This window comes from Bombina bombina, chromosome 3 (assembly GCF_027579735.1).
Source record: "Bombina bombina isolate aBomBom1 chromosome 3, aBomBom1.pri, whole genome shotgun sequence".
NCBI classification, from domain to species: domain Eukaryota; kingdom Metazoa; phylum Chordata; class Amphibia; order Anura; family Bombinatoridae; genus Bombina; species Bombina bombina.
Genome location: NC_069501.1, coordinates 960,958,610 through 960,977,519, shown reverse-complemented (window position 1 = coordinate 960,977,519; position 18,910 = coordinate 960,958,610). Strand labels below are relative to the sequence as shown.

Here is an 18,910-nt window from a genome sequence, read left to right as displayed (position 1 = left end):
ATATTTCTTCACAATTTACTGGGTTAGAATATAACACAAAATAGCCCTTAGGGCGCCCACTTGAAAATAATGTATAAAATTATATTAAAAAAACAACAACAAAAATATGATTCACAAAAGGATATTGCTCTATAAAAAGTCCCCTTGTAAGACCAAATTGTAAGTCATCCAAAAGACAATTGAAGATAGTCTTCTTGCTTCATACATTTCACATAATGGCAAGATGTAACGCATTTAAAAAAAAAAAAAACATAAAAAAGGACAGCACATAGCATAATCTTGCATAGGTGAGTTATAATAGAAACAATAGTATCTCTCACTTTCAGATGGCACTGTATGCTAAGTTTGCAGGATGGTCTTCATAGCAAGCAAGCAGCTAGCTGTGTTCCAGCTACACAGCAACTTTTCTATAATTACAGTGACGGCGCACCAAATAAACGAAGGTGGTCACAGAACTTATTTAAACTTTTTGAAAATTATTAGAAAAAAAGTGTTGATCATTTTAAATTCAGAGTAAATAATATTGTGTTGTCTTTTTGTGATGCACTTTCTACTGTATTTAATGGTCATTTAATGTCTCCACATAATAGAACTGTTGAACCCCTTAATAGAACTGTTAAATCTACAATATAAATAGGGAGAAAAAAAATGTTTCTATTGTATGTTCGATCACAGTAAATTTTAGTTTACCATTCTTTTTCAGAAGTATGTTTCTAAAAGTGCACCTGCCCCCCCTCCCCCCTTGTTTAGGATTTGCCTTAAAGTAGACTATCACAAGACTAGGAGTCTTTACAAATTCTGGTTCTGATGTATTTCCTAAATGTTAGTAAGCTGGTGTACACCTAAGGCATCTTGATATTGCCCCCCCAACACTACTACCACTGGAAGTTTGTAAGATACTTCACTCATAGATCTTTTTACAGTGATGGGATTATAGCAAATTAATATTTAGAACATTAATAATTATCAGTTCTACAAATGAGAGACCAATAAGTCCATATAAGTTAAGTCTCCAGGACCTATTATTTTGCTTTATTTCTATAGGATTAACTTGCACCGAGCAAAATTTTATCACAAAAGCTGCATATCATCAAGCTGCATCAGAACATGGACTCATAATAGTGGCACCAGACACCAGCCCTCGTAAGTATGCTAACATTTTCTTAACATAACTAGCAGGCTAAAATGAATAGTCTATGGATTTTCTAATATGGTTATTTTGTTTTTGCTCACCTTACTTAAAGTGGCAATTCCAGAATCTCATATAGTTAGGTGTCTTTACTTATTACACAAAATTATAATGCAGACACTGGACATTATCATTCTTATTATTTGTGTGTTTAATAGCCATACATTTATATGTGGCCTTTAAGGCTTCTAAAATATTGATCTGCGGCCCCCATGTGTTAAGAAGTTGTTCATCACTTTTATATATATATATAATGTGTATACAGTGTGTGTGTGTGTGTGTGTATGTATATATATATATATATATATATATATATATATATATATATATTCTCTCTCCAAAAGGTAAGTCCAGCACCTTTCTTACAATATTATCCCAACATGGTTATTTCTTCTTAGGTAGTGCACGAACGCTGGTAAGGCTTGCCAGCCTCACTTGTATAGATACAATAGAACAAACGGTTTGCGTCAGCACTTTTTTATAAAAGTATCCATTCTTTATTGAAGTAACATACAAGTAAAACAGCAACGTTTCGAGGCATGACTAAGGGTCTGTGTTGACTCGAAACGTTGCTGTTTTACTTGTTTGTTACTTCAATAAAGAATGGATACTTTTATAAAAAAGTGCTGACGCAAACCGTTTGTTCTATTGTATGTGTGTATGTATGTGTGTGTGTGTGTGTGTGTGTGTGTGTATAAGTGCTGCAAAGTTATTTATATATCTTTTACATTTGTTTTTAGAGGAGATGTGACTGATTATACTATAAAACTCTATAGGTTGTAACTTAGCTATCTACTATAATGTTTTAGGTAGTTGGTAAAGGTTAATCTTATGCTGTATTATCTCTGTAAAAAAAAGGAAAGAACATTCTTTGGCCCATATAGAATTTGTGACTGTAGTATTGCTTGTTAGTACTATATAGGACTCATATTGAGGCTTATTATAAGGGTTAATGTATTTTACTAGATATTTGAGTATTATAAGGAATCATTAGATATTCTTTTCTCTTGCAAGGTGTATCCAGTCCACGGCTTCATCCTTTACTTGTGGGATATTCTCATTCCCTACAGGAAGTGGCAAAGAGAGCACACAGCAGAGCTGTCCATATAGCTCCCCCTCTAGCTCCACCCCCCAGTCATTCTCTTTGCCGGCTCTAAGCACTAGGGTCTCTCTACGGGAGGGTAAAGTGAATGTGGTGTTAGATTTGTAGTTTTATATCTTCAATCAAGAGTTTGTTATTTTTAAATGGTACCGGTTTGTACTATTTACTCTCTAGCAGAAAAGTGATGAAGAATTCTGCTGAGAGGAAAATGATTTTAGCATGTTGTAACTAAAATCCACTGCTGTTCCCACACAGGACTGAGGGCTACCAGAAAACTTCAGTTGAGGGGAACAGTTTGCAGGCTTGACTGCAATGAGGTATGTTCAGTCATTTATTTCTAGACAAGACTGAGATAATGCTAGAAGACTGACAAGATCCCCATGTGGGGAGGGTAAGCTATGTTCTGAGACTTAGTATAGAATTGAATGCTTACATGACAGGGCTAAATAGGCTGGTTGACACTAATGCAGGGCAATCGATTATTTATTTAAGAAATACTCATTGGAGACACCTTTTTAAGCACTTTGCAGTGTTTTACTGGGGTTATTATCCGCATAAATTTAGTCACTTAGAAGTGATTTTTGTAGGCCTCACAACTCCGGAGTGGGAGGGGCCTAATTTCACGCCTCAGATGCGCAGTTAAAATTGAAAGGCTGTTTCATGCTGCTTCACATGGAGGGTCCAGCTGCTGATTGAAGGCCTAGAAGAAGCTTTATTTCCTTAAAACTGATCCCTAAGGGCAGGTAGGGCCACAGCAGTAAGCTGTGGCAAGGTGCTGTAGTTAATTAACCGGTTGTTGGCTTTAGGCTGCTCCGGTTTGAGCATTAAGGGGTTAATCGTACTGAAACTTGCTGTGCAATCATATTAAAGCCTTAGGTACATACTGTGAAAATTTCAAAAGGATTGGTGCATTTTTCACTGTTTTGTAAAATTGTGTGCTCTTATTATTTCTTAAAGGCACAGTAACGTTTTTTCAAATTGTGTTTTTTATTTGATTAAAGTGTTTTCCAAGCCTGCTTGTGTATGCTACTAGTCTGTTAAACATGTCTGACACTAAGGAAAATCCTTGTTCAATTTGTTTAGAAGCCATGGTGGAACCCCCTCTCAGAATGTGTCCCAATTGCACTAATATGTCTATACACTTTACTTGAAATCTTTTTATTGAGGAAGATCTAAACATTGTTACAACAAACACTGGTATATACTGTCATTTAAGAACACAATAATACAGTATCTTATGTTTACATGTTAACAGTAATGCTAAGAACAAATAAAGAAAGGGGACAAAAAAGGAGAGGGGAAAAAAACCCCCAAAAAACAAAACAATTCAATAAGGAAAAGGATGATGTATCTTCTAATGTCAACTTATACTTAAATGCATGGCCATACAAACTAATGAATAGTGGTTCTATGTCGTTAAGATTTATAATTTGGTTTAGATTCAATTTTGAATTAATTTGATTCTAATGGTAACCTCCATTTTACATTCACATAGGGGTCTGCAGTTGACAATGGGAGTCTAACAATAGATCTATCGGTTTTTAATGTAACCATCCCACAACATGTGTGCTATTTGAAAGCTATCTATGTTGCCATTTTTATAGGCTGAGTACTCCTCCAGTTCCAGCAGCTCCGCCACCTTGTCTCTCCACATATCCATAGTGGGAATGTCTTTTGATTTCCAAGATTTTGCAATAAGGACTTTAACGCTATTGTTGCAAATTCGGAATAGGGGTAACATATGTCTAAAGGGTAGGGTTACCGGTTTATTCAGTAACCAGACTTGAGGGTCTGGGGGGATAGTTATTTGCAAGATATGCTCAACCTCTCCAATAACCTCATACCAGAAATGATTAAGATGTGAACACCACCACCACATATGTCCCATCCCACTTCCGACATGCCCACAACGCCAACATTTATTATCGGTTTTGGGGAATAGGCGGTGTAGTTTTCTAGGAGTTAAATACCAACAATGCATTATTTTATAGTTGATTTCTAGTATAGACGCTGAGGTGGATGATTTTTTAGTATTAGAAAACATGTACATTGCCGTCTGTGGGAGAATTATTTTCCCAAGTTCTCTCTCCCACATTTCCATAGCATAGGGCAAGTTACCCGGGAGGGGGTGTATTAAAATCTTATATATTATTGAGAGAGAGTGTCTCACCGGGGTCTCAGATAGATATAGTTTTTCTATGTTCGTTGGGGGGCGGGTGAGGTTATAACTTTGTTTGTGGGTTGTGATAAAGTGGTGCAGTCTCCTATAGGAAAACCAGTTCCCAGCCCAGTCAAAACCCTTCTCGAGTAGATGGGCTTGTGTGTGTATGGAGTCATCAGTGGCTACATGATACATTAGGATGTCAGTATTAGATGAGGTCGTTGGTAGGTGTGGCCTAAAAGCGGACACCGAAAAGTCAGGGTTATGGATTAACGAGGTCAGAGGTCCCGGACTAGAAGTCAAGCATGGGTATCGGGCAGTCGCCCTCTGCCACTGTAGTACAGTCTCTCTTGTAATAGGGTTAACAAGCGATTTAATTATGTCGGGTAGGTCAGGTCTCCAGCACAGGCTGGGCAATGGGGCAGGTGGTCCCATGGACCCCTCCAAGCCTACCCATCTCTTATGTTCCCCTCCCCCCCTCCAATCTAGAATCCTTTGTAAGAAAATAGAAGTTCTGTAAATCTCCAGATCGGGTAGACCCAGGCCTCCCAGGTTTCTAGGTAGGGACATGGTGACTTTATTGATTCTGGGTGGTTTCCTTTTCCAGACAAAAGCGCTAAATATGCGCTGTATCTGGGTAATATACTTGGGAGGTAGGGGAATTGGCAAAGCTTCCATAATATACAAAATTCTGGGAAATATATTCATTTTAATTGTGTTTATACGCCCTAACCATGAGAGTTTCTTACTTCCCCAGGAGGATAGATCATTTGTTATTGTAGTTTTAATTGGGAGGTAATTTGAGTGGTACAGTTTGTCAAAAGAGTTGGGTAGGTATATGCCTAAATATTTCATTGTCCCTTGGCACCATCTAAATGGGCATTCCTTTTTAAGTAAGCTAACCGTGTGCTCCTGGAGGTTGAAGCCTAAAATTTCTGATTTGTCTTGATTAACTAAAAAGTTTGAGAGGCTATTAAAGGTGGCAAGTTCATCTAGAAGTGGAGGTAAGGACTCAACCGGGTTCACCAATGTGAGGAGGATATCATCGGCGAACAAAGAGAGCTTGTAAGTCTCCTGTCCAGAGAGGATCCCTGCTATCTTCGGATTACTCCTAATCCGGGATGCTAGAGTCTCTACAAAGCACACGAATAGTAGGGGTGATAGGGGACACCCCTGTCGAGTCCCATTGTTGATCTCGATCGGCGGGGATAAGGTACTATTAACAATGATGTGGGCACTGGGGAATGCATATAGCGAGAAGATTCTATGTAGGGTAGTGGAGCCAAAACCAAAGGCCTCCAAAGTTGCTTTCATAAAAGACCAGTTAACGCGGTCGAATGCCTTCTCGGCATCTGTTGAGATAAATACTGCCGGGATATGGTTGTTATTAATGTGCCAGATTAAGTGGGCATTTCGAACGGTGTTGTCTCTTGCCTCTCGGCCTGGGACAAAACCAACTTGGTCTTTATGGATTAAGCTAGGGAGGAGTTTGTTAATGCGGATTGTCATGATTTTTGCGAAAATTTTTATATCTGTATTAATGAGGGAGATCGGGCGGTAGTTTGAGACCCGATCTGGGGGTTTGTTGGGCTTTAGAATTAGCGAGATATGTGTCTGGAGTGCCAGCGGAGGAAAGGTTCTATTGTCGTCTATGCTCTGGAAATATCTTAACAAGTAGGGGGTTAATATTTCTTTAAATTGGGAGTAGTAGGCATTTCCGAACCCATCTGGGCCTGGGGCTTTACCCGAGGGCAACAAGCCTATTGCCTCCAGGAGTTCTTCTATTGTGTATGGAGCATCCAATTCTTTACTTTGGTCAGTTGTTAGACTAGGCAGAGGTGTCTGGGATAGGTATTTAGCTATATCTGCAGGGTTGGGTACTCCAGCTGTTTTATGTAAGTTGTATAAATTTTCATAATATGCCTTAAAGGCAAGTGCAATGTCTCTGGTGGAGGACTGTAGTACACCCGCGGGATCACGGACACCCATAATAAATTGCTTGTTCCTTTTCCTTTTAAGCTGGCGTGCAAGCATTTTCCCTTGCTTATTTGCCCCCTCGTAAAATATCTTTTTAAGAAATAAGGCTTTATTTTTGGCCTCCGCTCCCAATAGGAGGCGAAGCTGGTTTCGTTTGTGTGTTATACTCTCTATCAGAGAGGGGCTTTTGGGGTGTTTTTTGTGGATATCTTGTAGTTTGGAAAGGTCCTCAAGCAATGAGTTTAAGTATAAATTTTTTTGTTTAAGTTTGGCTGCCCGTAATGCAATAAGCTCCCCCCTGATAACACATTTATGTGCGTTCCAGATGTGTTGAATATCAGTATCTGGGGTGTCATTTATCTGGAAATAATCTATTAGAGTTTTTTGTAATTGCAGGTGTATCAAGGGGTCCCTTAGCAGGGAATCATCAAATTTCCAGTTAGAGTTGATAGAATGGGAGGTAGGCCAGCGAAGTTGGCAACTAATTTTGGCATGGTCTGACCAAGTTATGGGGGATATTTCGGTGTGGATGATAAGCGATAAGCTGGTGACATCAGTGAGTAAGTAGTCAATTCTGGTGTAAACCTGATGGGGGTTAGAGTAGAATGTGAAGTCCTTTGTGTTTAAGTGCTGTAGCCTCCATGGGTCATGAACTGCTAGTTGGGATAGGGCAGATTTCACCTGTCTAAGCGTTTTGTTGGGCACTGACGATGTGCCTGAGGAGCAGTCTAGGGACGGGTCTAGAGCCAAATTAAAGTCCCCCCCAAGCACCAGGCTACCCCGGGAGACCTCCAGAATCTTATTGCATAATTGATGAAAAAAGGGGGAAGGGTCGTTGTTTGGGGCATATACATTGATTAAGGTTATTGGTTTGTGAAAGAGAGTCCCAACTATAATAATGTATCTACCCTCTTTGTCTCTGTGTATTGAGATGTCGCGGAAAGGCAGACTTTTTTTGATTAGCACACCCACACCATTGTGTTTAGTGGAATGGGAGGCAAGGAATACCTGCCCAAATCTTCCCAGGGAAATCTTGGGTTCAGAGCCCCTTTTAAAGTGGGTTTCCTGAAGAAACAGGATATCACCCTTGCTTTTCCTATAATCTCTCAGCGCCATTACTCTTTTTTGGGGGGCATTAAAACCCTTGACATTGTGGGATATGATTTTAATAAGTGTCGGATTGTTAGCCATTATCTAAAGGGGAGGTCATGTGAAAACTATTATGAACCACCATCATTTGCGTGAGGTCGATTTTTAGTGACATAACATTGACCATGCAGTATTTGTTATACAAACTTTCAACAAGGCAAGGAATAAACATCATAATAACAACGGAACTACAAAAAGTAAATTTAACAATAACATTTGTAACCGGTGTGTAACTCTCCATGGGGCACACCGTTAACCTGGGGGGGAGAAGTGCAGCATTACAAACTCTCGTGTTAGAAATGAGCTGCTATAAGTGTTGTGTGGAGGGGATTGCAGTATAATTATTTATTTATCAAGTTGTTCACACTCTAAGCGGACCGGGAACTTTAGGCAGGTATTTAGTGTTCGGGAGCCTCTACAGCAAATTAACCAAGTTAGAGAGGATGGGGGTATGATGGAGCTTTGTAAACCTCTACCAGGGGCGGGGGCTACCCATCTTTACTACATTAGCAATTGTTCTTATTCAGTGATATTGTTGTTGCAATACCTTTTTCGTGCCTATAATGTTCAATACATAAAGTTCCAATGAGGTACATCCCACTTATAGGGCACCGCAAAGTAAACAGTGCAGTGGTGGAAATCTTAAGAACATAATCTTACAACAGCAATATTGGTAGCAACATTTGCGGCCTATATGGTGTTTAGACTAGAGATCCCCTTAGGTAGTCTTTGATGCAAATGATATATACTTTACCAGTTCCATCGGGTAGGTATCTGCTACTGCTTCTTTCCCACCTCTATCTCAGTCAGGCAGAACGGAAACTTCTGTGAGGGCAGAGACCTTTTAGCAATTGGGTCTCCCAAACAACCCAAATAGTGTGGGTAAAGTTAGCATGGGCCCGGCGAACCACAGAACAGTGGGGCAGGCAAAAACAGGAAACAAAGAGAAAGTCTCCCTCAGCGGGAAGATCCAACTTCCTCCGGGTGTGCAGGGTTAGTCTTCCTCCTCTTAGATTGTACTCGGATCCAATGTGGACGCTGTTCTCTTGGGGCTGAGGGGCCCGGGACCACCGGCTGGTGGGGGGGAATAATGACTGCATCTGGAGGTGGGGTGAAACTGATGTTAAGAGACTGAGCTATCTGGTCAAGGTCATTGAAGTCTTTGTAGATCAGTTGGGTTCCATTGTGAGAGATAATTAGGCTGAAGGGAAACCCCCATCTGTATTTAATGTGATGCTCCTGCAATTTCGTAGTGATATATTTGATTTCCTTACGCCTCTGGACCGTGAGGGGACTTAAATCCTGGTATACCTGCAAAGCGTAGCCCTGGAAAGAGATAGACTGATGATTTCTCGCTGCTTGCCAGATTTCTTCTTTCGCCGTGTATCTTAAAAACCTTATGATCACATCTCTAGGCGGCTGGGGTGGTCTAGGTATTGGGCGCAGTGCCCTATGGGCCCTATCAATATCTTCACTGGATATCGGCGTTGAATTTGGCAATAGATGGAGGAATAGACCTCTGAGGTAGGCTTTTAGCTGGTCTTGCAAAATAGTTTCCGGAATTCCGCGTATACGCAGGTTGTTTCTGCGTCCGCGATTGTCCAGGTCCTCAATTTTATCCTGTAAGGACTGAACAATCGAGTCTTGTATATTGATCTGCTGAGTGTTTGAACTCACAAGATTATTGAGGGTCTCCTGCCCCTCCTCCAAATACTCTATCCTAGTGCCCATTTCATTTAAGTCTTTTTTGAGGTCTCCTATCTCCTCTTTTATAAAAGTTTTAAGTGACTCCAGATCAGACTTTGAAGGCAAGGTGGATAGCTTCATCTGTATTGCTTGCAAGGGGTCTTGTGGAGTTGCAGCTGGCCCTTGGGTGTTCAAAACCCCTGATGTCTCCCTCTGCATGTTTACAGTCTCAGTCAAGGAGTCAGGGGCGTGAAAAAAGGAGGATACAGAAGGGGTCTGTGTTTGGGTCTTAGTTGCTTTATCTGATTTCTGACCCTTCTTTGGTGTCATTATTACTGTTAGCTGGGAGGATAGAAGGTCTAGGTATAGTGTAAAGTATGGGTCTCAGAGCAGCAGGACAGGCCCTAGGCAAAGTTCAGTATCAAGCTGGTATGCAGGCAGGGGAGGAGCAGCCGGTGGTCACCAGCTCCGGGAATATTTATTTATTTTTGGCGCCTTTATGGTACAGAGCCGCTTGTTTTAGCTTCTTGGTCTCACTTCCTTCTCCCTTTGGAGCTATCCCAGTGCTACTGCCCCCCTCAGCTATGTTATTCAGTGCTTGTGGTTGCTACAGATCTGGTGCGGCTAACAAACGGAGCTGACCACGTGGCCCCAGAGACTCCGATCAGCTGGAACTATGCTCAAGCCTCTCGCCGTGACCCTTCCCTCACGCGGGGACTCTCACTCACCCGCTCCACAGCCGCGGCCAGCCCACGTCTGGCAGTAGAATTCCCGGATCGGTAAGGCAGAGTCAGAGCTGAGATGTGGTAGCGCAGCTAAGATGGCGCGCTCGCCGCGGCTGTCAGGAGTCCCAAACTTCCGTGCACTCTTGTGGTCCCGAGACAGGGGTAGGATTGTAGTCAATACCGGGGATATAGAGAACTTGACAGTGATAGGAATCTTGTTAAAACTGCCCCTACACCTTATTAAACATAGAGAGTGTGTTGGCTGCTACGGAGCTTTCCTAATGTGTGGCCATGTTCCTGCACAGCGTGGCTCCGCCCCCACAATATGTCTATACACTTTAAAGATCATATTGTTGCACTTAAAAGTGTGGCCCTAGATGATTCTCAGACTGAAGGTAATGAGGATAGTCCGCCTACCTCTCCCCATGTGTCACAACCAGTTACGCCCGCTCAAGCGATGCCTAGTACCTCTAGTGCGTCTGCCCCTATTACATTGCAACAACTAGCGACAGTCATGGATAATTCCCTTGCGGCCTTTCTATCCAAACTGACGGTTTTTCCTGCAAAGCGCGGTAGCTCTGTTTTAAGAACAGATTATGAGCAGTCTGAAGCTTTGGTAGCCTTATCTGATGTACCCTCACAACACTCCAAGGTGGGGGTGAGGGATTTGATGTCTGAGGGAGAAATTTCCGACTCAGGAAAGGTTTCTCATCAGCCAGAGTCAGATTCATTAGCGTTTAAATTTAAACTGGAACACCTCCGCGTATTGCTCAGGGAGGTATTAGCCACTCTGGATGATTGTGATCCTATGGTGGTCCCAGAGAAATTGTGTAAAATGGACAAGTACCTAGAGGTCCCTGTATACACTGATGCGTTTCCGATCCCTAAAAGGGTTGCGGATATTGTTACTAGGGAGTGGGATAGACCAGGTGTCCCTTTTGTTCCCCCCACCCTATTTTTAAGAAAATGTTCCCCATAACTGACCCCAGGCGGGACTGGTGGCAGACGGTCCCTAAGGTAGAGGGGGCTGTTTCTTCACTTGCTAAGCGCACAACCATACCAATTGAAGACAGTTGTGCTTTTAAAGATCCTATGGATAAAAAATTAGAAGGTTTACTTAAGAAAATTTTTGTTCAACAAGGGTTCCTTCTCCAACCTATTGCCTGCATTATTCCTGTAACTACTGCAGCGGTTTTCTGGTTTGAGGAGCTGGAGGAGTCTCTCCAGACGGAGACCTCATATGACAAAATTATGGATAGAATTAACGCTCTAAAGCTGGCTAATCCTTTTATCACAGACGCCGCCTTGCAATTAGCGGCAACAAATTCAGGTTTCGCCATTATGGCGCGCAGAGCGCTTTGGCTCAAGTCATGGTCGGCCGATGTGTCTTCAAAATCCAAATTATTAAATATCCCTTTCAAGGGAAAGACCCTTTTCGGGCCAGAATTGAAAGAGATTATTTCAGAAATCACCGGGGGAAAGGGCCATGCTCTCCCTCAGGACAAGCCCTTTAAGGCTAGAAACAAAGCTAATTTTCGTTCCTTTCGTAACTTCAGGAGCGGTCCGGCTTCAGCCTCTACAGTTGCAAAGTAAGAGGGTAACGCTTCACAGCCCAAGGCAACCTGGAAGCCTTACCAGGGCTGGAACAAGGGTAAACAGGCCAAAAAGCCTGCAGCTGCTACCAAGACAGCATGAAGAGGTAGCCCCCAATCCGGGACCGGATCTAGTAGGGGGCAGACTCTCTCTCTTCGCTCAGGCCTGGGTAAGAGATGTTCACGATCGCTGGGCATTAGAGATTGTTACCCAGGGATATCTTCTCGAATTCAAGGACTCGCCTCCAAGGGGAAGGTTCCACATTTCTCATCTGTCTATAGACCAGACAAAGAAAGAGGCGTTCTTACGCTGTGTAGAAGATCTACATACGATGGGAATGATATACCCAGTTCCAATTGCAGAACAAGGTCTGGGTTTTTACTCAAACCTGTTTGTGGTTCCCAAAAAAGAAGGACCTTTCAGACCAATCCTGGATCTAAAAATTCTAAACAGATTCCTCATTCAAGATGGAGACCATTCGGACAATCTTACCTATGATCCAGGAAGGTCAATATATGACTACCGTGGATCTAAAGGATGCGTACCTGCATATCCCTATACACAAAAATCATCATCATCAGTTCCTCAGGTTCGCTTTCCTAGACAAGCATTACCAGTTCGTGGCTCTTCCATTCGATTTAGCCACTGCTCCCAGGATTTTCACAAAGGTGCTAGGGTCCCTTCTGGCGGTTCTAAGACCGCGGGGCATAGCAGTGGCGCCTTATTTGGACGACATCTTAATTCAGGCGCCGTCCTTTCTCAGAGCCAAGGCTCACACTTTCTGAGGTCTCACGGGTGGAAGGTGAACGTCAAAAAGAGTTCTCTGTCCCCACTCACAAGGGTTCCCTTCCTAGGAACACTAATAGATTCAGTAGAAATGAATATATTTCTGACGGAGGTCAGAAAGTTGAAACTTTTAACTACTTGCCAAGTTCTTCATTCCATTCCTCGGCCATCTGTAGCTCAGTGCATGGAGGCAATCGGATTAATGGTAGCGGCAATGGACATAGTCCCTTTTGCTCGGATACACCTCAGACCACTGCAACTATGCATGCTCAAAAAGTGGAATGTGGATTATGCAGATTTGTCTCCTCAAATTCAGTTGGACCAGGAGACCAGAGATTCTCTTCTCTGGTGGTTGTCTCAGGACCACCTGTCTCAGGGAATATGTTTCCGCAGGCCAGAGTTTGTCATTGTAACGACCGACGTCAGTCTGTTAGGCTGGGGTGCGGTCTGGGACTCCCTGAAAGCTCAGGGCTTATGGTCTCGGGAAGAAACGCTTCTCCTGATAAACATTCTGGAACTGAGGGCGATATTCAACGCTCTTCAGGCATGGCCTCAACTAGCTGCGGCCAAATTCATCAGATTTCAGTCGGACAGCATCACGACTGTAGCCTACGTCAATCATCAGGGGGGAACAAAGAGTTCCCTAGCGATGACGGAAGTAACCAAAATAATCAGGTGGGCGGAGGATCACTCCTGCCATCTCTCAGCAATTTACATCTCAGGAGTAGACAACTGGGAGGCGGATTTTCTAAGTCGTCAGACTTTTCACACGGGGAAGTGGGAACTCCACCCGGCGGTATTTGCCCAGCTGACTCAGCTATGGGGCACTCCAGAATTGGATGTGATGGTGTCCCGTCAGAACGCCAAACTGCCTTTCTACGGGTCCAGGTTCCGGGACTCCAAGGCGGTATTGATAGATGCTCTAGCAGCGCCTTGGTCCTTCAAGCTGGCTTATTTTTTTCCACCGTTTCCTCTCCTCCTGCGTCTGGTCGCCAGAATCAAGCAGGAGAAGGCTTTGGTGATTCTGATAGCGCCTGCGTGGCCACGCAGGACTTGGTATGCAGACCTAGTGGACATGTCATCTGTCCCACCATGGACACTGCCAATGAGGCAGGATCTTCTAATACAGGGTCTGTTCAAGCATCCAAATCTAGTTTCTCTACGTCTGACTGCTTGGAGATTGAACGCTTAATTCTATCAAAGCGGGGGTTCTCTGAGTCAGTTATAGATACTCTGATTCAGGCTAGAAAGCCTGTCACCAGGAAAATCTACCATAAGATATGGCGGAAATATCTTTGTTGGTGTGAATCCAAGGGTTACTCATGGAGTAAGATTAGGATTCCCAGGATATTGTCCTTTCTCCAAGAAGGATTGCAGAAAGGTTTGTCAGCTAGTTCCTTAAAAGGACAAATATCCGCTCTGTCTATCCTTTTACACAAGCGTCTGGCAGAGGTACCAGACGTTCAAGCGTTTGCTCAGGCTTTAGTCAGAATGAAGCCTGTCTATAAACCTGTGGCTCCGCCATGGAGTCTAAATCTAGTTCTTTCAGTTCTTCAAGGGGTTCTGTTTGAACCTTTACATTCCATAGATATTAAGTTGTTATTTTGGAAAGTTTTGTTTTTAGTAGCTATCTCTTCTGCTCGAAGAGTTTCAGAATTATCTTCCTTACAGTGTGATTCACCTTCAAGCTAGTCTTGAGAAAGGCCCTTTTTTGAGGGCAGAAACGCGTTGACATATTGGTAAGCATTACTTTAATCTTTACTTCATTCTCATATTGGATACACTATGTTGTGAATTTCTTTTTTTACAGGGACACTTTTTAGGATACCATAGGAGCAGCTGACAGGTGCTAGGATCCAATCAGCTACTTCAGCAACCACACTCAGGAATTTGGATCTGTTAAAGTAACTAACATTGGAAGGAATCAATTTCCTCACTTTCACCTTGCTTTTCATCACCCATCTTTTCCATTTTTTTAGTTTTGATTGACTTATTTTTGTTCTTCACTAACATTTGTTGATCAACATTTTGAACACTTTTTTGGATTATATTTTATATTTTATTTTTTATGTTATTGCATATTGTGTATTTTATTTTTTATGTTATTGAATATTGTGTATTTTATTTAATTATATCTTAACCTCACTGGATTAAGTAGCTAGCATTTTTATATCCATTTGCACTCACTCACTATTTGATTGTATCTATACAATTATTTTGCTACCCCCCTTTTTTTGCACTGCAGTGCATTTTTCTATTTTTTGGGACACTATTTTTGTAACACTAATTTTGAACACTATTGTTTGTATTATTGTTTATTAGTTTTTTGCTTGATGCACTTGCTACAGTTGTACTTAGGCTAATTCTGTTTTATCAGTATACACTCTTATTCTGGTGTACCACTCACACTGATCACCTGTTATTACCTCTGTTTTTATTGTAATTATCAGCTTTGGCCCTTTGAGCCGCTTCTGTAAGATATTCCTGTATTTGTAATTTTATTTATATGTGCTTTTTACATTTTTTATATATAGTCTTTTATTACTGATGCTTTTTAACATGGTTCATTAAATAATCTTCTTTTATCTCTCTGTGAGTATATTTATCCCTTGGCCTCTTATTGGCGCTGTATTCACTTCTTACTACTTGTGCATATTTTTTGGAGGTTGGTTAGGATCTCTGTTTGGATACAGCTTGGGGATTACCTTAGCGCTTGTACACACCCCCTTTTTCACTAGTGTGATTCACCTTACCTGGTGTTCCACGCAGATAAGGTAGTTTTGTGTACCAAGCCTGGTTTTCTTCCTAAATTTGTTTCTAACAAGAATATTAACCAGGAAATAGTTGTTCCTTCTGTGTCCTAATCCTTCTTCGAAGAGGGAACGTCTGTTACACAATCTTGATGTAGTTCGTGCTTTAAAGTTCTATTTACAAGCAACTAAGGATTTCAGACAAACATCTTCCTTGTTTGTTATCTATTCTGGTAAGAAGAGAGGTCAGAAAGCGACTGCTACCTCTTTCTTTTTGGCTGAAAAGCATCATCCGTTTGGCCTATGAAGACTGCTGGCCAGCAGCCTCCTGAAAGAATTGCTGCTCATTCTACCAGAGCAGTGGCTTCGACATGGGCTTTCAAAAATGAGGCTTCTGTTGAACAGATTTGTAAGGCAGCGATTTGGTCTTCACTGCATACTTTTGCCAAATTTTACAAATTCGATACTTTTGCATCTTCGGAGGCTATTTTTGGGAGAAAGGTTTTGCAAGCAGTGGTGCCTTCTGTTTAAGGTACCTGTCTTGTTCCCTCCCTTCATCCGTGTCCTAAAGCTTTGGTATTGGTATCCCACAAGTAAAGGATGAAGCCGTGGACTCGATACACCTTGCAAGAGAAAACATAATTTATGCTTACCTGATAAATTACTTTCTCTTGCGGTGTATCCAGTCCACGGCCCGCCCTGGCATTTAAGTCAGGTAAAAAGAAATTTTGTTTAAACTACAGTCACCACTGCACCCTATGGTTTCTCCTTTTTCTTCCTAACCTTTGGTCGAATGACTGGGGTGTGGAGCTAGAGGGGGAGCTATATGGACAGCTCTGCTGTGTGCTCTCTTTGCCACTTCCTGTAGGGAATGAGAATATCCTACAAGTAAAGGATGAAGCCGTGGACTGGATACACCGCAAGAGAAAGTAATTTCTCAGGTAAGCATAAATTCTGTTTGTTTTGTTTTTTTGCTCCTGTGACCAACGGTCATTCATACCAAGTATCAGTGATAAACTATTGATTGTTACATTTCTGTAGATTCTGCATTTTGGTATAACACTCTTAATGAACGGCTATTTACACTAGTTTCCACAACTGCACTTATCAAGGAGATACATTCACTTCAAGTTATTAAGGCTCCTCTCTTTTTTTTTTTTTTATATTGACTTTAGTCCACATTATATTCACACTTTTTATATTCACATTTTTCATTTAGATTTTGGAATATTTATATATACACACACAAACATCCTTTCTTATATGGAAAAATTTGTCACTCACACAAGCACTCGATCACCAATAATGCCGCCAAAAGCAAAGGATAAGAAATCCAAAATGATGGATAACAGTATAGAGAATATCATTGAAATGCATACTACCCCACCGGAGCACACATTATTAATGATGCAGCTGACTCCATCAAAAAGGAACTGGGTGGTATAACAAATGAAATAGCAGCTATAGCCTGTGATTTAAAACAGTTTGCATCTAGGCTAACAGAAGCGGAGGGCAGTATCTTCAACATAGAAGATCAGCTTAATAGTTAAGAAGATATAGTAAATAAACATGACAATAAATTACTGTACTTATTTTAACAGCTAAAATCGAGGATATTGAGGATCACGCTAGGCGCAATAATATCCGGTTAGTGGGCCTCCCTGAGACTCCGGCCTATGATGATTTAATCTACTTTACCTCCCAGCTCCTCCCACAAATACTAGGTTTCCCGAAAGAAAAACTACCCATTCCCATAGAAAGAGCACATAGAGTGGGATTAAATAGACCTAACCAAGATAGGATGCTTATATTCAAAGTCCTAAACTTTCAAGATAAACTAAAATGCTTCAAATACTATCGTAAAAACCCACCATTAATGATAGATAACCGTAAAATTAGTCTTTTTCAAGATTTTTCCAATGAAACGCAGATTAAAAGGAAGTAGATGTCCCTTTTTTTCCCTCAGTTGATAGACAAAAGCTACAAAGTGAGGATGATATAGCCAGCAAAAATAATAGTGGAGAATGTCAAAACAAGCACACTTAACGATAGCAAAGAAGCTAGAGAATTTCTTACTAAATATAAATTATAAATGTAGCAATCTTACTATTTAACTCTAAAACTGCAGTTTACAATGTTGGTTTTGAACCCTGCTATTTTTCACTTTGATACTTTCTGCCCTGGTCCCAATATGGACTGTTTTTTGGTCATACTTGATTACCCGGTGTTACTGGTTAGACGGATGGTCTACCCAGGTTATTTTAATTTAGGTTGTTGTTGTTTTTGTGTGTTTTGTTTTTGTTTTTTTTATATTTCCTCTCCGCTTCATCTTATTCCTCTTATACCTGCCCTGGTCTGGTCTTCGTACCAGGACCAATTACTTAATATAAGGTATTATGACAGCACCACTTAAAATGTTATCGTGGAATAACATCCACCATTAAACGTAAACAAATGATATCTCATTTAGGTAAATATTCCCCTGACATTTTATTTTTGCAAGAAACCCATCATAAAGATGCAGAACTCCCTAAATTAAGGTCACGTTGGGTAGGACGAGTAATTGTGACCCCCTGTGTGAGTCGTAAGTGTGGAGTAGCAATCCTATTTAACAAAAATTTAGAATTTCAAGTTATTAGCACTGAATGTGACATAAATAATAGGTTCATTATAATGCACATCTCTATTAGAGGTTATGAGTACACTTTATGTAATGTTTACGGCCCAAATCCATTTTCAACTGGGTTTTGGGATATAATTAAAAATAAACTATACCCATTATTTGCTTTCGATTGGTACTGGGTGGTGATTTTAATATGACACTTTGCCCCAAAAAGGATAGTCTCCTAGCAAAGGACAAGACAACAAAGCAAGTAAATACTTTAAAAAATTCTGTTTTTCACTTAAACTTAACGATATTTGGTGGATCAAATTTTCCGATATTTGTTCGTTTTCATGTAAGTCTAAATCACATTGTATGTTTTAAAGAATTGATTACATTCTGATATCGGAACAGCTTCTCCAGTTAAACTTAAGTCCTAAGATTCACGACATCATTATCTCAGACCACGCAATAATCTCACTTGCCATATATCCATGTCAAAGGGAGAATTCTCAGAATACTAGTTTTATTTCCCCCTCGCTATTTCAGTAATAATAGTAAATTTATTAATTGGCTACAACTGCAATGGTAGGAGTACTTTCGAAATAACTCTTCTTATTATAATAAAAGTGAAATATTTTGGGAAACCTTTAAGGCTGTCCTTAGAGGTCAAATTAAGGCCTATATGTGTCATTATAAAAAGAAGCGTTCATTGAATGAAAGACAACTTTCTAACCAAGTTAAAAACTCTTTTAATCAATATAAGCTCCATCCTTCACAGAGCAATTGGTTGCATTATTCTCATAGTAGAATCGAAAGAGTTATATACATCAAACAGCAGTGCCTCGAGGAAGAGACTAAATTTTGCAACCGTTTCAGAGGTCACTATGGTAGCTCTGCCAAATATTTGGATTGAATCACTAAGAATAGTAAAAGTAGAAACTATATCTCGGCTATCAATGTCGATCAAACGAGATTTACAGACAATAAAAATATTAGAAGGGTCTTTTTTGAATATTTTCAAGAATTATATACTACACAAGCGATAGATACCACTAATAAAGATCTTTTTGTGGGCTAGAATAACAACGCCTCAACTCCCTTTTTCCGATTTAGAAACTCTGAATGCCCCAATTTCTAAGGAAAATTTTTTGTTAACGATTAAGAACGCAAAATTAAATAAGGCAGCT

At 40.9% G+C, this 18,910-nt stretch overlaps 1 protein-coding gene across 2 annotated transcripts in view; it reads left to right on the top strand.

Moving 5' to 3' along the window:
• ESD (esterase D) overlaps window positions 1-18,910 on the top strand; it is a 90,304-nt gene that overhangs the window by 35,068 nt on the left and 36,326 nt on the right. For both annotated transcript variants that reach the window (XM_053708013.1, XM_053708014.1), the window contains one exon: window positions 1,045-1,143. In XM_053708013.1, coding sequence (XP_053563988.1) covers window positions 1,045-1,143 — 99 coding nt within the window. The remainder of the gene's footprint in view (window positions 1-1,044; window positions 1,144-18,910) is intronic.